Source organism: Hippocampus zosterae, chromosome 12, assembly GCF_025434085.1.
Source record: "Hippocampus zosterae strain Florida chromosome 12, ASM2543408v3, whole genome shotgun sequence".
NCBI classification, from domain to species: Eukaryota; Metazoa; Chordata; class Actinopteri; order Syngnathiformes; family Syngnathidae; genus Hippocampus; species Hippocampus zosterae.
In genome coordinates, this window is record NC_067462.1 from 12700652 (window position 1) to 12718594 (window position 17943).

Genomic DNA, 17943 nt, shown 5'->3' on the forward strand with positions numbered 1-17943 from the left:
CAAAATGCTAATCATCTTTTAAAGCTTTTTGGGGGGAGAACATTCATCATTAATAGTTTGTCTGTTTAGGAAATTAAGTATGCAGACAAGGTGAATAATAAGATTTTGAACATGTGAATTATTGTCCTGTAAAATAAAAACCCTGAAGGCACTTTTTTCCACATATGCCTCAGCGTTACATCTGCGATACAGAAGCTGATCTGCACTGGTTTGTTTATGGACCAAGCGTGCATCCCTTGCGTATTAAATTCAGTGTGAGAGCCCACATTCCATAACTGCCCAGTCACATTGAACATTTTCCTGTGCACTTGATGAACATGGTTATGACTGAGAAATAGTGTTGAACTCAAGTCGAGGGAAAAACTGCTCTTTTAGTAGGGACACTTGATCCACAATTTTAGCTCCAGTAGTTGTACAGTAATTCACAGGTAACCCATAATATTTGTCCAGAATTTACTATATTTAAAGCATACAATAGAATTAAACGCTAGACTTCAGCTTGTAGCTAGCCAACAACCTGTTTAACTCTTTAAAATCCGCTACAATAAATGTTTTACTTTTTTATATACAGCATAGTAGAGTGCAGTTCGGTTGTATTCAATAGCAATTTTGTTTTTAAAGATCAGAAATCAAGAAGATTTTAAAGATGTACAAATTTTGCTTCTTATGTGCAATAGACTTTCATTGAATCATTATTATAGTACTTTTACTTTTCCTGTACAGTATTTACATTGAGGAAAAGGCCAAATGGCTTTTACTAATAAATTTAATTTTTTTAAAATAAATAACTTAATGAAACCTAACAAGTACTTGTACTTTATTATTGGTTATCGTGCTGGTGCTTCGGAAAGCAACGTAGTAGAAATAGCACTTGGTAGAACACGTTTACAAACGTCTCACCATTGAAAAAATTACAGTTGGGTCTCACTAGTCAGAGCAGATTGCTTGACTCTCTAAAAGCAGTCGACGCGACCAGATAACACGAACTCATTTCACAGGTGTTATTTCTACAGGTAAAGCTACTTCATCAAATGTTTGCGTTGAAAACGTCTTACGCAAGCGCCGAGTTTCATTTGTAATGCGGCGTCTCGCTTAACGAGTACAAAAATACGAGTAAGTGTATAGGTGTGTGATTTAAAAAAAAGAAAAGAAAAAACGGTGGAAATCTATCGCTATTACTTTTATGTACATTATGGTGTCACTGTATAGCTAGCCGACTAGCTAGAAAGCTCAATTAATATACAGTATTTTAACTCCTATTTCCAGTGATTACATACGACAGTAAATAATGGTGGACTGCGAATATATTTGGCATTTTACAGTCAATAATGGCGAGAGGAAGAGCAAGAAGGTACAGCAGGCCGGAGCCGTCCAGTTGGGTTTACCGTCCGGTAGCCGTAAGAACTCGCAGTCAGATGAAGGACAGCAGAAACGTCTTCCAGAAACTTCCACTGGAGGTTTTTCATCTGATTCTGGACGAACTGTCTGGTAAACATGTAGCAGTGTGCTACGAATCAACTTAGATTATCTGTCAAGTTTAAACGTATTCGTAGATTTAAGTTAAGAGCAAAACTACTTGTAAAAGTATGAGAAAGCACATGCACCGTGTATACAATAGATATAAAGCCACAATTATAAATATATTACTCGTGCCAATCAAAATTGAGTAGTAGTAAGTTTTCAAGTGAATTAAAGAAATATTTTCGTATTTTTTGCTTTTTATTCTCGATCAAAATGTACTTTTAAAACATGTTTTCCAGTGCTGGAGGTGAGTGCATTGTGCTTAGCGTCCAAGCAGATGAATGGATATGTCGTGGACTATATCAGCACCCAGGCATGGAAGAGCAAAATGATGCACCTAAACTTTCATCACACCAATTGCCCTGAGCAAGAATGTTTCAAATATTTCAGAAACCTGGGTAAGCAGTTGGGGAGATTAACATGAATGTACGTATTTTGTTTGTGTGTGTACAGTCTATATATACTGTATATATAAATACATTAAAAAAAGACATATGTACTGTATACACAGTATATATATATATATATATATATATATATATATATATATATATAGAGAGAGAGAGAGAGAGAGAGAGAGAGAGAGAGAGAGAGAGAGCACCGTACTCAAAATGTAAGCGAAATGAAATTTGAGGATGAACATAAAACGCACTGCAGCCTTAATAGGTTCACTTCACTTCACAGTTCACTTATAAGGTTAATACTGTAGTGCACTTTATGTTCATCCAAATATGTGTAGCGTAGCTGTATTAATGGTGTTCTTTGTTGTCTCAGGTGTATTGTTCAAACGATGCACAATGTTACTACCTACAAAGGAGAGGCTGAAATGTATCCTGCACAGGTTTTCACAGGTAAGAGAGCGTACAAAACCCCCCTCCCCCTAAAACAACACAATGAGATATGTGGAATACTTATTCATTTTTGTGAAATTTCAGGTTCCTTGCTTCTTGCGGGAGACATGCTCAGCACCAAATTGCATTGGTTTATCCAGATATGGGGTTTTTCTGCAGGTGAACTCTTAAGTGATGAATGGATAGATACAGCTGAAAAAAAATTATGCTCCAACAGCTTTTTTGTATTGCTTTCTTTTGCAGACCATAATTGCAGGGTGGGATGAGTTTGAGTGCCAAAGAGTGTTCTATTTCCTGTGTGAAGTCACCGATTTGCTGCATAAAATTGAGGCAGTCGTTACTACTGGGAAACCTGGTATGGGTCTAAAATTAACATTATCTCAAAATGTTATCAATAGGGGCCTGGACTTGTCCCCACAAAATGTACTTACTTGACTGGCTCGTGCACAACCCTGAGCCCAAACCCATGGAGCATGCTTTGGATGAGCCAAATGTTTGTGTACACATTCTGTTGACATTTTGTCGAAAGACCTACAGAAAATTAGTTGGAAGTATTAAAGCTTCAATGGGAGAATATACTCAATAATTCCTTACAAGAGTCAAGTAATTGCTTTCTGGAGTCTGATCTGCTGAGAAGATTAGTGTAGAGTTCAACGTGGAGCCCAAATAGCACCTTAATAAAACAACAAAGCACCTTTTCAATCCAAACTTTTGTTTTGCGGTTTCTTTGCTGCGGAATACTTATAGCATCACTTTTCATCTCCCACTTTATTACATTTGGTTTGATGAATTGAAACATTTGTGTGATAAATATGCAAAGAACACATAAATCAGGAAGGGGACAAATACTATTTCATGGCACTGGGCTGTATCCCGTTACTATGGCAGCGTGTTTGAGAAAAGCGGAAAATCATACATTGCCTCTCTCTCTCTCTGTCTGCAGGCCTCAAATTCTATGAAGAGTTGGAGATCCGCTACTTCTGCCGCAAGGTTCTGCTGGACTTATCCCCGAACCAATCAGACTGTCAATTTTGGCTCCTGCAGCTCCTAAAGCCCTGGCCTTTGGTCAGCCAAGCACACCTCCTGTTAATCCTATATGGGCCACAGCTGACTGAAGGTAAAGTGACCGTCCTTCAGCCGGGCCTGTGCTGTAAGACAATAGGTGGGCAGGGTTTCCTCCTCCTTGCAGGCCCCATCAGTTGGCAGGATCTGGTGGAACGGGAGCTGCCTCAGGATGCTCTGTGGAACCTGGCCAGGGCCATCCTTTTACTCTTCAACAAACCTGAACTGAAAGACTGGACATTGCAAACAACCCTAGCAGTCTTTGAGGAGATGATTGGTAACACCATCCGTTTTCCCCCCAAGATAAGCGCTATGAATGAAACATGTCCATACACGTATACCAAACAAATGGAATGAGCTGATTGGGTTGTCACCGTGTTGTACTTTTGCAGTCATTCCTCGGCCATGGCACTTGGAAAATATTGCCCGCCTCTTGGTGGTATGTGGCAATAAGTTATGCTACACTGTCTTGGCAAGCAGGGCCCAATCTGGACTAATCAAAGACATTGCCAAAGTCATTGCGTACATTATCCTGGTAAGTGCTGATGTTATTGTACAATTTATATTTAAAAAATGCCCCAAAAAACAAGGCGTTTAGGAATTATTGTTTTAATACAGGATAGCAAAGGAAGATGCATATTCAATTCGATTCAAGATAATTTTGTCACTGTTCACTGATTCCCAGCCTTTAAAGCACACCACCCTTTCCATTTTACATTATAACAATCTTAAAACATCCACTAAAAAGTAGAAGTACTGAAATAATGATAATTTGAAATATGAGTGCACTGTTGTGGCAACAAAACTGCACATTTATTGTAACCGTCAACGTGTTTTTCGGTATCCGGTAATCGTAGGTCTGTGAAAAGGATGGCTATGAGATGAGTTGGGTGGTGCATTTGGTACAGCAGCTCCACATTGGCTTCAGCTCAGATGTCCAAAAATTCACTTTCATCCGCCATCTCGAACACATGTTCTCAGACATTATCGCAGAGTTTCTTTACATGTATGAAGACGGTAAGTCGGGTCAGCGCGTCTTTTCTTTAAATGACACGTCGCCAAAAATCTATTAACGGTTTGATGTGTTTTCAGGAAATCATCCTGGGAACAGGGACGTTTTTACATCCACATGTCTCCTCCTGGATGCGAATGCTCGATTTCATGCAAAATTCCTTCACTTGTTGCTTAAGTAGGAACGATGCAAAGTTAGTTGCCGTGAGAATATTTCACAAAGTAACTTTGTGTCAGTTACATTTCAGTGATGAATTTGTTTATTGGCTTGATGGCGACATTTCAAAACAATTTCATATTTATGACAAAGGAAAATATTTATTGGCACATATTTATATGCATTGACCCTGTATGTAATTAAGGTCTTGATGCAGTTTGTTCATGTATTTAATGCTGTATTGATGGAGCTTGTTCATATGGACTATTGATTCCACGGTTGGCGTTTGCCACAAAAATATGGTCTGAAAGTTTGGATGGAATTTAAAGTTGTATGATTAAATGAATGTTTATGAGGGAAAAAAAAGAGTTTGTGCAATCTTTAAAATACGTAGCCAGGCTTTTATTTTCATCCATGATAAACAATATGTGTACAGAAAAAAATAAGTATGAAAATGTATGAAAAAACATGTTTACAAAGACTAAGATGGTACTGATATTGTTTTGGTCAATATGTCATTCAAACTGTATTTAAGTCCTTTGGTGACTTAATTTCATCCATATGATAACACTATAATGTGTTAATGTTTGACATTTAAAAAAAAAGTTTCATGTTAGCCTTAAAGGGAACAAAATTGTTTCGTACAAATTATATTAGCGGAAAATTGCCTCAGCATGCTTTGAAAAATTTTTGTCGTACAACATAAAGACGGATTGATATCATTCCTGATTAAAGGTTGAGTGTCCAACGTTTCCATTGGCATTTCACTCATTCACTTCGCCATTGTTTTGACATGACCTAGTTGAAGAAGAAAACAAACAAACAAACATTCTAAGTTCGTTCAAGCTTCTCAGCCAAATTTAAATGAACAGACACAATAGGATTTTCTAACAAGCAACTTTTCAAATGTATGCCACTGAATGACATGGAAGGTGAGGGAGTGGCCTGGAAATCATCCCATGTTTATATATTTTTTGTGAAGATCCTCAGACATTACCGATGTCTTTAATTTACACACACACATTCACACACAAAACTGCTACAACGACCACTTGGACATCAACACACAGAACTGTGATAATGGACTTACTGTGCAATTTGTTCTATGGGTATGAAAAAATAAATGGTTGTCAGGAAGCAGGTGGCATTATTCAATAAAATAAAGCAGGATTCCCATCTATTTCACAACGCAATGACAGTAGTATAACATTATAAATTCACGTGCATTACCTTGGAGCCAGTCCACCCCCTCCTTCAGGCCTTCTCCCTCGACAGCATTGCTAGCACTGAGGGAAGAAAAGAGCAGGTTGAGGATTTAATCGCCTCACAGCGCACGTTAACTTTCACAACTTGGAACATTTCAACCTGCCTAGCGCTTCATCCCTCTGCCTTCCATCTGTCTAATGAGTAAACAAGCTGGCAAATACGTATAAAAGAGACACACCTGTATAAAAGGGTCAGTCAGGTTCAAGTCTATGCAGCTGTCACTGCCAATTGATATATTACCAGATTGCTCAGTTCACCTATTTCATTTCAAGGGTATTTCATTTCCTTTAAAAAAAAAAAGAAAAGCAGAAGTAGAGTTAAATGGGAAGTATTACCAGATGTGCCAAGGTTTGTCTTTGATAGTCTCCAAACACAACATCTGGGAGACCTTAACCGACGACATGGCGTCATGGAGATCCATCTTGTTTGCAAAGAACAACACGGGCAGCTTTTTATTGCAAATATCTGTGTGGCAACACAGAGGACAAAGTAAAATCCTCAGTGAAGATGGAGTTTTTTTTTTTTTTTAATATTGACAAAGTGTTCTGGAAGCCAGATAACATTGTTAATGTGCAACCAGTCAAATCTTGCTGTTTATATGGTTATTGTATTGACACCACACGAGTCATACAACACACTGCGAACTTGAAACAATTGCAAACGCGATGTCACTCCCTCAGACGGGAAGTTGAAAACTGCCTCACTATGTTTAAGTTGTAAGTCCTAGAGTTTCCCTTTCTTAAATTTTCCATAACGTATGATACAGTTATTTGTTGAGTGCCTTTAGCAAGGACAAGGTGTTAGGAATCAGGTGTGTGTCAACTTGTATTTATTTTTTTAATCCAGGACATTTGTTCAGTGCAGTTCAGTTGTATTGAACTGCGCTGAACAACACATTTGTATGGAATTATTTAGACATCCATCCATTATCTGAACCGCTTTATCCTCACGAGGGTCGTGGACATGCTGGAGCCTATCCCAGCTGTCTTCAGGCAGTAGGCCGAATACACCGTGAACCGGCTGCCCGCCAATCGCAGGGCACACATGTGGTTGACAGCAGAGCCAAGTATTTGTTGGGGTGGTACTTGATGTGAGATGTTAACTAACCAGGACTCTACTTAACGTACTATGTATTAGTACTACCACTGAAACAAACAAGAGAGCATTGCAGGGATTTAGTAGCATACCTTTATGGTTGAGAAGAGTATCAAGCTCCTCTTTGGCAACGACCATTCTCAATTTGTCACTGCTGTCGATGACAAAAATGATGGCATGGCTTTCTCTGCGGAGGAAATGAGGACACATATCATTGAGGAGTTGAACTGATTGGAAGAAATGAGCAATTGTTGTGTGGGTGAGTGTGTGTGTGTGTGCATACTTGTAGTAGTGCTCCCATAGGTTTCTGTATCTTCTTTGGCCAGACATGTCGAATACTGTGAAGGAAAGGCTGCTTATGCAGAGAAAGAGCAAAAGAGAGCACAGCCACATCAGAATAATCTGGAAATGGGGATATTAATTGGTTGAAACAGGAATTCTTATACATTCAAAATGCAAGACTCTACCTTGAACTCTTGAACTTTTCAATGTTGAAGCCAATGGTTGGGACGACTTCTTGTCCTGGTGTCTACACCCAATCGCACACACACACAAAACAGACAAGTAATGACAAGTGTGTCAACGTGGAAAATATTGTATTGCAAATCGGATGGGCTTTACCTGACTAACATGTTTCCACTCCTCTGAGAATGGGCCTAAGCAATTCGAATGCTGAAAACAAGCAATCACTCAATGACCGCAAAGCAACGTACTAGAGCGAATTATTTGCCACCGCCGTCGGTTCTAAAAGGCTCAGATCGGTTAGTGAGTCCAATTACTTACATTAGCTGGTTTCAACTGGTTGATGATGGTAGTTTTGCCGCTGTTGTCCAGTCCCAAACATAAAACATTTACTTCCTTCTTCTTCAGGCCCAGCCACCCTGACAGTTTATCCAGCAGCCCCATTAAATTAAATTGATGCTACACTTTTGAAATATACTATCACCCCATTAATTTTTTGATTACTTGGGGGGGAAAAAAAGTCACAACCCAGGGCAAACAAGTGTGTACCCTGTATTTTGGAGTGAATACTACAACATGCTGAGATGTTGCCTCTGCATCCCATCTTCCCCTATCCCCAGCTAATCCTATTAGGAGGAATTAAGATCTGCAAACCACCCGGTCTTGGTAGCTTGGACCTGTGTCGTCCTTTTTTTCCGGATGAATTTGATTCATTAGTGTAATGTGATGGTGTGCTTGACAACAGTCACAACAACAGCAGCTGCTGTAGCTGATCCTTCGGCCTGCTTTGCTCTTACTCAAAACCGGTGTTCAACGTTTGAGTTTAGAATGAAGGAATTGAACTTTTCAACAGATCACCTCTCGAGATGATTAGTGGGGCAACAGCTCCACCTCTTGACTGACCGGCTCTTGCTTATTCATTTTATCAGTTCAATAAATACAATTTCACGGATGGTACTGAACAATAGATTTGTGACACCATATGAAAAGGTTTTTGGCCATTATTGCTTGAGCAATGTTTTAATGAAGCTTGAGTACTACTCGGTATACTGAACATCTAAGTAAGCTAATGCTGACCAGGGTTATACAAGTTTATTTCTTTTTCACCTTTGCTGTTTAACTTCAGTTTGTTTTAATTAGATTATAGAGGAGTTTTGTTTCATTTTTTAATTTTTAGTATTGGTTTTAGTTTTTTTTTAAATATATGGAGTACAAGATTAAAAAAAAGATAATGAATTATTTTGTAATACATTAAGATAATCTGCACCCGACCATCTTCCATCATCTGTATGGCCAAACAGTAAGATCAAAGTAAATATTGTACATTTAAAATGAACCCCAAAAGCTTGTTGTTATTGCTGAAGATGAAAACGAAGTACATTTTTACTACAATGATAGTTTTATAATCGTAATTGTTTTTAGTTTTAGGTCATTTTCATTTTAAAATGTTTTTTCCACTTTAGTTCAGTTATATAGTTAGATTTCGTTTACTAGGACAACCTTGATGATCGCTTATGAAATAATTGATTTGTCTTTGACCAACTCTTTGTTAATCAGGTTGCCATGAAGCTTCTGGGGAATGGATCGTTCCATTGTTGCCACGGCGACTAAACAGGCCAAAATTGGATGCTTGTTTTTGTACTACATGTGGTTGGTATAAACGATATTAAGTGGCATGCGGTCCAAATTTGGCCAAAGGAAAATACAGTTCTGTATTTTCATCATCCAGGCCCACTAAACTGTTATGTTACGTGATTATTATCCTCATCTAAAACACTTGTTCCATCTGCTACCACTATATAAATTTTGTCGAAAACAGTTGACTATTTTTGCAAAACTCCTATTTACTCCATCTGTCCCACTGTAATGGCTTAATATGTCAAAATGTGGCAAAAATAATAATTTATACAACACCAGCTAGCAAAGCAAGACCTTTACACAGAACATTTAAAAATAACGGCATCTTACAGGTTTAATTTTATACTATGTACACAAAAGTGATTTGCATCAATACAAACTGCTGTTCCACCTCTTTTCATTCACTATTCAAAAAAAAAAAGCAAAACAAATCAGCCAACCTGCTGAGCTTTACGGATTTATTTTTCAAATAAATATCTGCAGTTAACTGCCTCTTTCGGTGTGCAAGATCTACAACATCTCTTTGGAAATTATAAAAAAATAAAATACAAGAATTGTAATCATTAGTATACTTGTACTTTGTACAAAAGAACGTTCTAACATTGCTCAGCAGTAGAACATGCTCAACAAACAGCATCTGATATTTCCCATTGACTGTAGATGGTTTTGTGCCAGTGAAAGTGGATGTAATGTACAGTTGAAACTCTGTGTGTGTGTGTGTGTGTGTGCGTGTGTGTGCGTGTGCAAAACTTTCTGATTCCTGATGGCTGGCGGCATACGAAGACTGAATGGAGCAGCTCTCTGCTGCCAGTTTATTTTTTTCACTCCGATGTATATGGTCTATAACTGGATTTAAGGGATACCGTAGGTCCTTAGATTCCACTGAAATGTGTTTACTTAAGTGTGAACAGACTGTAAGGCATAGATGTGTGTGCATGTTAATGTTGCTTGTCGGACAAGATCAATTAAGATGCTGCTGTTTATGTTCGTGCTCTCTCCGATAACTGCGTCATGACTTGGAAAAGCTGCCAGCCTTGCCGACTCCCCGTGATTCCACCAAGAAAGCCTACTCATATTTGTTTTTCCATATTTATATCACCGTCTGTTTAACATTGTTTTCCCCAATGAAGATAAATAATTTTAATGGCAAGCATCTGACAACATGACATCAACTACTGCAGATCCAAAGGTTTTCATTTCAGACTACTTTTATGTACACTTGATTCCTATACTGCCACAAATTCCACAACCTTTACATGATCACAAGGTAAGCACACAGTGGCCTGCCTATCAGAATGACCGTAAAACACACGATGTGGCCTTGCTCTGAATACACAGTTCGTTCTGACCCGACTGCCATTAATCACCTGTGCAAATGAATAATACCCATAGTATTTGTCATAATCCTGAAGAACCATAAAGGTCTAGGTTATTTATATAAATATATGTTAAAAGGATATAATATACTTATTGATAAGTTATCTGAACATTCATACTGTATGTTAAGACAGCAGTGACAGTTTTCTGCCGGGCAACACTTAAAATCCACAATTAAATTTTTTTTGAAGTTGCTCTTTTTTTTTTTCTTCATGGAGGCAAACAATCCTGTTTAGCGAGCTCCAAATGTGTCATAGAAAAAACAAAAACAAGGATGGTTTGTAGGCTCCATGTTTGTTGTCTCCCATTGCACAATTCATCTGAGACACTGAGGTGACTGCATGATTATTGCTGATCTGACATAAATAAATAAACGATTTGAAATAAGATTCAGATTGACTAGGCCTTTTACATATAGATCTGCACATACTGTATAAAGATATGCGGTCATGTTAATAATTATCGATTACTTGCCTATACACTTTAACGTTCAAGAAATCTCCTCGACTTGCTTCTCACCACTTTCTTCAAGTATTAATGGTCCAGACTCCAAAGACAGAGAGTCAAGTAATGCACACATGATCAATGATCATATTACAAAATGAAAAGTGGTGACGGTATATATTTTTTTCCAAGAAAAAAAGAAACGCCAAAAATTATGTAGATTATGTCCATAAATCTACATGTCTACGATAATGTACCTCCACACAAAAAAATACCGCAGCTGTAACAAGGCATTACATTCCCCTATAAGTGAAGGCCTGGGCCAGACCGTAAAGTCTTTTGGGCGGTCTAAAAATAGTCTGGTCAGACCAGCTATACTGGGTAAGGGGTGTGTAGTAGAAAAAGTGTCTGCTCGTAACTGCTAGCCTGGGAGGCAGTCTGTCCAGTCCAATGACGTCCTTCCTACAGACTGTCCATGGGAATTAGTCTCAGGCACAGGCTGTAAAGTGTCTCTTGCACAGTCTAGACTTCACGGCCATCTGCTGCACCAATGTGTCCATTCCAAGTCACGTGAAAGGGCGACCTCATACGTGGAAGCCTTTCTCCTGTTCGTGCAGTAGCTGGAGGTGGAGGGTCTGTATGCTGCTGATAATCCTCCGTTGATGGCCAATCAGATCCACCCCGATACGCCTTACATCCCTGGGTGGAGAGGGGACACGCATGCGTGGGCACAAAAATGGTGAGCTGCATTACAAAAGCAGATGATATGATTGGAAATGATAAATGAGCCGTGAATTGCGAACAACTGGGAATAAGCCTCGCAAATAAAAGCAGAGCCGAGGGAGTTCAGAGGCGTGACGTGATATGAGCAACATTTCTGCCCAACGGGGAGGTTCATCATCTCTAGTTGGCTTTTAATTGAAGTCTGGAAAGATATATAATATTACTGATATTAAGTCAAAAGGCTTGTATTTATTTCATGTTTAATTAAAAAACAAATTGAATGCTGAAACGTCAATGTTAAAAATGTACCTCCAATAAAGTATAAGCTAAACTGAATGTGAATTTTATGTTAATCGTCGTTAGCGGCGTCAGTTCAATATAATTAATAATGTGTAATCTATTGCAGTTAGTTTTAAAATTAAGAAATCAGATCATATCTATGTTACTTTTCAAGTCGGGTAATCCATAAAGCAAGTTACTTTTTCAAGGTATCTATGGTAACACTGGTTATTACTGCTAACAATTTCCCATTAGGTTTGTGATGTATCACGTCATTTCGGGTTGGCTACTCACCCGATACTCATCCTTGCTACAGAATCCAATGTGTTGTAGCCCGCTGCCATGAAGTTACTTTTGTACTGACTCATTTTGATGGAGTCCAGCCAGTCGCCAATAGAGATAAACAGTGGGTAGTCCATTTCCTCCACAGGAGACTCCGGTAGGCTGACGAAATCAAAAACACAGTATAATCAGACACTGGCAGCCTTTTATGAGCATCTTGAATTCGCAACATAATAAATTTCAAAGAGCAGCCCGGTAGCCCAGTGGTTAGCACGTCGGCTTCACAGTGCAGAGGTACCGGGTTCGATTCCAGCTCTGGCCTCCCTGTGTGGAGTTTGCATGTTCTCCCCAGGCCTGCGTCGGTTTTTTTCCGGGTGCTCCGGTTTTCCACCCACATTCCAAAAAACAAAAAACAAAACTACTATAGAAACCTTACTGTTAGAATTTTAAAAATCATATGATCATCATGTCCATCCACAAATAGTGGGTGTGGATTGCTATTCCTCAAGATAAAATCTCTACTAATGTATCAAGGTAATTATTGGACACCAAGGTTTGTCCCTTTTCCAGTGCCAAATGTAAACAAATGCCCACAAGCTTTAAGTCAGTTGTCAGGGGTACACAGGCAAAGATTTAGAAAGGTACTGCTCGACTTTCAAGACATTTTACCTGTAAGTGCCTACCTCTGAATGTCCTCGACCAGTGGCAATAAACTGCCGGGATTGCGGATGAGTTTATCCAAGAAGGAGACGACATCTGCAAATCTGGGCCGATGACTTCTTTCTGTCTGCCAGCAGTGCAGCATCAGTTGGTGGAGGGCCACAGGGCAGCCCATTGGTGCCGGAAGCCGGTAGCCCTCCTCGATAGACAGAATTACCTGGACAGAGAAGAGTTCAATCTTATACAGCATTTGTATCATATAAGGAATATAGCCTTCAATAACATTAGGCCTTAAAAAATATAAAAACTAAATAAAACCATAATAATAACATTGTAATAACATAATTAAATAGAACGTAAAGAATTAAACACTGAAATTCAACCGCAAATGACGGTATTACCCGTTCAACCTCTTCAAAGCAAGCACCTAACCAGGTGTTTATATGTTGCAAATATATTTATTTTGTTGGAGCTGTGTGAGCCATTTGTATTTTTTAGAACACCATTTATTGAGCATCATGTTAATTCTAAAAAGCTTCTTCGCACGGCGTGAGCAAGATGTACAGGGATGAAGATATAATTAAAGCGACAAATGCTAATTCCAAAGAACTCCCTGGTTTCTGTGCCTGTCTGATTCTCCATTGGTTGAACTATGAGTGGACCCCCCCAAACCGTCCACTGTATATTCAAGAAAGCACAAACGAATTTGGCGAAAAGATCCATGCAGTTCTTGTAAAAAAACTAAAACAAAAAACAATAACAAAAACCTCAACAACAGCAAATCCAAGCTTAGAGTACGAACATATATATGTGCCTACGCAATGGACGTTCATACTACATTTGCAGTGTACAAGAGGAGCTTCAGTTCGCGCTTGACCCCGGAGGAGATGGACAAGTTGATGCTGCAAAACTGCCGGCTGCACTTTGAAGCAATTGTCAAACAACACAAATCCTCCCTGAACCCCATGGCCGGTAAAGTGTGTGTACACATATATGTGTATACTGCAAGTGCATCTCTATGCGTGTATGTGTGTGAGAGAGAGACTAAAGGGATTATGTGTGCAGCTTTCACATTCATCTGAGTTAGTGATGGATATGCTTCCAAGGCCCTTCCAATCCCTCACCACAGCTCCCGGATCGGCGGGTCACTCAGGCACAACTCTAAATTTCCCCTCAACTGGATCAAAGTCTGATAAATCTTTGACCTTTACACTTTCTCTTCAGCTGACGGTTCACGAGCAACGCTTGGTGAATATCTCATATTCCATTTTTGCCTCCCACCTTCCTCTAGCTGTGCCTACAATATTTAATGAGACAGAACTAATCGAAAATTTGGACAAAATTGGGCTCTGAGGTCACACAAAATCTTCACCTACCGTTAAGTGAAGTGTCAGCATGTTTTTAACTTCCAGCCATCCATTTTCTATACCATTTGCTCTCATTAGGCTCACAGGTGAAATGGAGACTAACCGAGCTGATGCGGGGTGAGAGGCTGAGTACACCCTATACTGATCTCAAGCCAATTGCTGGGCACATACTATGTAGGCAAATAACAATTCCCACTCACGTTCACACCTATGGACAATTAAGCAGAAACTAATTTTTATTGTTGACCACACCATTTGTATGGTTGTTTGTTACTGCGAAGTGTGTTATATAGATTCACAACATCATGTTATTAAATGTACAGAATTGTACATACCATGTTTTTCACGGCACATTTAACTCAGTCAATCCCAGCCATTTTCACTGGAGCAACCCCCTCAATCCCAGCGTTTTGCTGGATTTTGACTGATTTTGCAAGGCCCACAGAATATTTGGTTCTAAAGCTATATAAACATGGATCCTACCAGAATCCGGTTTGGACTCTTTTATTTAAACATAATTTTTTGTTTCTATATTTTTCCATTCTTCAGCTAACGGCATTACAAAATGGCTAAGTTTCATTAAAATGGCGATTCCTGGGCAAAAAACGGGGAAAAAGAGCTTTTTGTAAAAGCATGCATTTCAAGCACGTGAGGCACCACTGCCACCTGCTGGTCGCTTATTCTCATTCACAGATTGCATGACGCGAAAAAAAAAAACTTAGACGTACAAGTACTTCCCCTTGGTAGGCGAGGCCTAATTTTAAAAAGAATGAAAGAGTTAATTTGAAATCTAAAGTTATCGAGGGCAATCATTTTGGTGTACAACATTGTCAATTTTATGTTAAAAATAGGCATGATGAAATTAAATGACAATGACATGGTTAAAATTGAAGAGAAATCAGAATGTCAGTGTGGCTTTAAAAAAATTATTACAAAGTGACACACTTTTGACTTGTCTTACCCTAGGCGTTGAGTTTGACACATGAAGCTGTTGTATGGCCGAAAATTGACAAAAAGGGACCAATAGGCAAATATAAATAACATGGGATAAGACACTTTACACTTAATATACACTTGCATTTTGTTGAAATATATGTTGCCTGTTTGTGCTGCCGTTTCCTCTGTTTGTCCTTCCCCCTCCTCCTTGATCTGGAGAGGGGGGCTAGGTAATGACCCAAATTGGATGTCACTGTATGGATTCTGCTCCGATTGTTATGGACATCATTCATTTGCAACGACTGAGCTGGCCAAGAGCTGGGTCAACCACTCGGAGGCTCTGCTATGAATATTTCTTCATTGATCAATTGGGCCAAGTTCAGAGGGGGACCGACCTCTCCGATTGTATCCCGGTAATATATTTCAATGGCTAATGTTTTACAAGCCACCTTTTATTAGTCCCACAATGGGTAAATTCGCTAAAACCATGAGGCAAAAGTGCAAACTACCAGGCCACCATGCTGACCTCATGATCTCAAAAGTGTGACCCTGGAACAAAATTTATTTTCCATTATTTAAGTAGAAATGAGAAAAACTGAACTTTGACTATGGTCCCAGAATGAATTGTATTCGACCTTTCCTACAATAATTCTGTGGTTCTTTTACAAACTAAAAGGAAAATTGATTTCACAACACAAACAGCACTCACGTCCTGATTAGACATCTCCCAATATGGCCGCTCCCCATAGGACATCACTTCCCACATGACAATGCCATAACTCCATGCATCACTGGCTGAGGAGAATTTTCGGTATGAAATGGCTTCTGGAGCTGTCCATCGGATTGGGATCTTTCCACCCTGCTTACACAAAAAATATGAATGAATGCACACACAAATGAATTCACTAGTGCAGACAGAATGTGAAAACAACCTTTTTATAATGCGTCTGTAAGTGAGGTTTCATAACGACAACAAAATATATATTTTTGGGGAACATCAGGAACAACTTGATAAGCTATCCGCACGGTGCACAAAATGAACCACATTTTGTATAAAAATTGTATAATTAATTCCATTTCACAATGAATACTTTCATAGAGTTTTGGTGTACCGTCGTTGTGTACGCAGCCTCGGGATCATCCTCCAGGATTCGGGACAGACCGAAATCTGACACTTTACACACCAGGTTGCTGTTGACTAAGATGTTTCGAGCTGCTAGGTCTCGATGAACGTAGCCCATGTCTGACAGATACATCATTCCTGAGGCGATGCCACGTAGCATGCCCACCAGCTGAATGACAGTGAAGTGACCATCGTGTTGCTGACAGGGAGAGGAGGGAACACACAGAATGAACAGACAGTAAATTGGGGAGTGGAGGGCGGGATGGACGGTATAGCAAGGACAGGAACTGGATGGTGGATAAGATTGAGGGCAAAAATAAAGGCAGAAGAAACACTCAAAATAATTGCACACAGAGTAAAAGACATTATTTGCCATATTGCTGCCTTGGCCTATTACAAAGATATACAGGAATGGCATACAACAGACATCTGGCAGAATGGAAATCTAACATTCGCCTGTATGGCACAATGTCATTTTTGATCATTTTCTGGAAAAAAAAAGAAACAAAATAACAAATATAATAAATGAGAAGATTCCATTTGCTTCAATTCAGCCTTTGTGCATTACCATGACCAGATGACTGAGAATCTACTCAAAGAAAAACAAAACGCATTTATAGCAAGCACATGAATTTGGCCTGGTTCTTTCACATTGCGACAGGAAGAATGACAATATTGACTTAAAATGAAAAAAGGGACATTTTGAAGCACGGGGAACAATTTAAAAACTGAACAAACAATTAATAGATTTTTACTTGCGTTTGTATCAACATTTAGTACAAAGTACATTACCAATTATTTATTGCTTAGCATACTGTCTCCATCACCGCTCTATACTAAGTACACTTTACTACACTTCTTACATCATTTTAATTAACAAACATAAAAAAAAAAACCAACCCACTAATTGTTGAAAGCAATACCTCTTTCAATAATTCATTCATTTTGAATTTACGACAAAAGGCTATTGTGACATCAGGAGCGCACATGTCATTCTCTCAAAAGAAAACACTTACCCTCAAAAATGAGTCCAGTGATCCATTTTCCATATACTCCACCACAATCATCACTGGCCTGCCTGCAAAAGCACAAGCACAAAAACACCCTTCATCGTGAATTTTTCTGCAAAGATCCCAAAATGTCTTGAGTCCACCAATTCTCACAAAGACAAGAAGGAATAGCGAACAAACGGTAAATTCTTAAAACGGCTGATGCAATAAGTCAGTTATTTCAGCAAAAGATATCCCTTCCCCTCAGCACATTAAATTGGTTTGTGATTGATTTAAACGTTAGACTTGAAATGTGACAACATTTCCCGCATATGTTCCTTCAAAGATCCCTTTGGAGCTAGAGCTCTGACAACTAGGAGGCAGGAGTTGCTTGACAGTAAAAGCGAGCCCCATCAAAAAAACATCTTACTATGGTGAAATAAAAGCATACATAATGCATTATTCCAGTGTTTCCTCACTGGCGAATGTGGGGAAAAAAAACAAAATCTGTCTGCGTGAAGAAGATGGGTGGAGGATACTGACAGGCAACATGTTTTCTATGTAATGATGCAAGAGCACAATATGTAATGACATAAGGTGTATTCCGACACTGAATGCATCAACAAGAAGTCGAACAACACCTCCTTTGTTTGACCTCACTGCGTTTATTTCTGACAATTAAAAGAACAGTGAAAGTGCA

At 39.0% G+C, this 17943-nt stretch overlaps 3 protein-coding genes across 7 annotated transcripts in view; 1 reads left to right on the forward strand and 2 right to left on the reverse strand.

Moving 5' to 3' along the window:
* The first annotated feature begins 652 nt into the window (after positions 1 to 652).
* On the forward strand, positions 653 to 4932 carry LOC127611533 (F-box only protein 47-like). Of its 3 annotated transcripts, XM_052082106.1 has the most exons (11): positions 653 to 1013; positions 1323 to 1488; positions 1761 to 1919; positions 2296 to 2372; positions 2457 to 2531; positions 2616 to 2727; positions 3316 to 3489; positions 3562 to 3711; positions 3827 to 3969; positions 4292 to 4451; positions 4527 to 4931. In XM_052082106.1, the coding sequence occupies exons 2-11, from the start codon at positions 1329 to 1331 to the stop codon at positions 4625 to 4627; spliced, it is 1311 nt and encodes a 436-aa protein (XP_051938066.1). In that variant the 5' UTR covers positions 653 to 1013; positions 1323 to 1328; the 3' UTR covers positions 4628 to 4931. The 3 variants fall into 3 exon arrangements, with proteins under 3 accessions (XP_051938066.1, XP_051938065.1, XP_051938067.1); XM_052082105.1 differs by having other exon boundaries at positions 3316 to 3711; positions 4527 to 4932; XM_052082107.1 differs by lacking the exon at positions 1323 to 1488 and having other exon boundaries at positions 3316 to 3711; positions 4527 to 4932.
* A 50-nt stretch (positions 4933 to 4982) lies between these two features.
* On the reverse strand, positions 4983 to 8581 carry LOC127611566 (ADP-ribosylation factor-like protein 6). Of its 3 annotated transcripts, XM_052082210.1 has the most exons (9): positions 7747 to 8580; positions 7585 to 7635; positions 7431 to 7492; positions 7247 to 7315; positions 7056 to 7150; positions 6204 to 6333; positions 5833 to 5888; positions 5693 to 5705; positions 4983 to 5400 (listed from the first exon to the last, which is right to left on the reverse strand). In XM_052082210.1, the coding sequence occupies exons 1-9, from the start codon at positions 7867 to 7869 to the stop codon at positions 5367 to 5369; spliced, it is 633 nt and encodes a 210-aa protein (XP_051938170.1). In that variant the 5' UTR covers positions 7870 to 8580; the 3' UTR covers positions 4983 to 5366. The 3 variants fall into 3 exon arrangements, with proteins under 3 accessions (XP_051938170.1, XP_051938172.1, XP_051938171.1); XM_052082212.1 differs by lacking the exon at positions 7585 to 7635 and having other exon boundaries at positions 7747 to 8581; XM_052082211.1 differs by lacking the exon at positions 5693 to 5705 and having other exon boundaries at positions 7747 to 8574.
* Positions 8582 to 9507: 926 nt separating this feature from the next.
* The window catches only part of epha6 (eph receptor A6), a 121786-nt gene continuing 113350 nt past the window's right edge, over positions 9508 to 17943 (reverse strand). Inside the window, exons 12-17 of the mRNA XM_052082088.1 lie at positions 17271 to 17332; positions 16244 to 16453; positions 15841 to 15990; positions 12852 to 13045; positions 12181 to 12330; positions 9508 to 11583 (exon numbers count right to left, since the gene is read on the reverse strand). Coding sequence (XP_051938048.1) covers positions 11469 to 11583; positions 12181 to 12330; positions 12852 to 13045; positions 15841 to 15990; positions 16244 to 16453; positions 17271 to 17332 — 881 coding nt within the window. The 3' untranslated portion in view covers positions 9508 to 11468. The remainder of the gene's footprint in view (positions 11584 to 12180; positions 12331 to 12851; positions 13046 to 15840; positions 15991 to 16243; positions 16454 to 17270; positions 17333 to 17943) is intronic.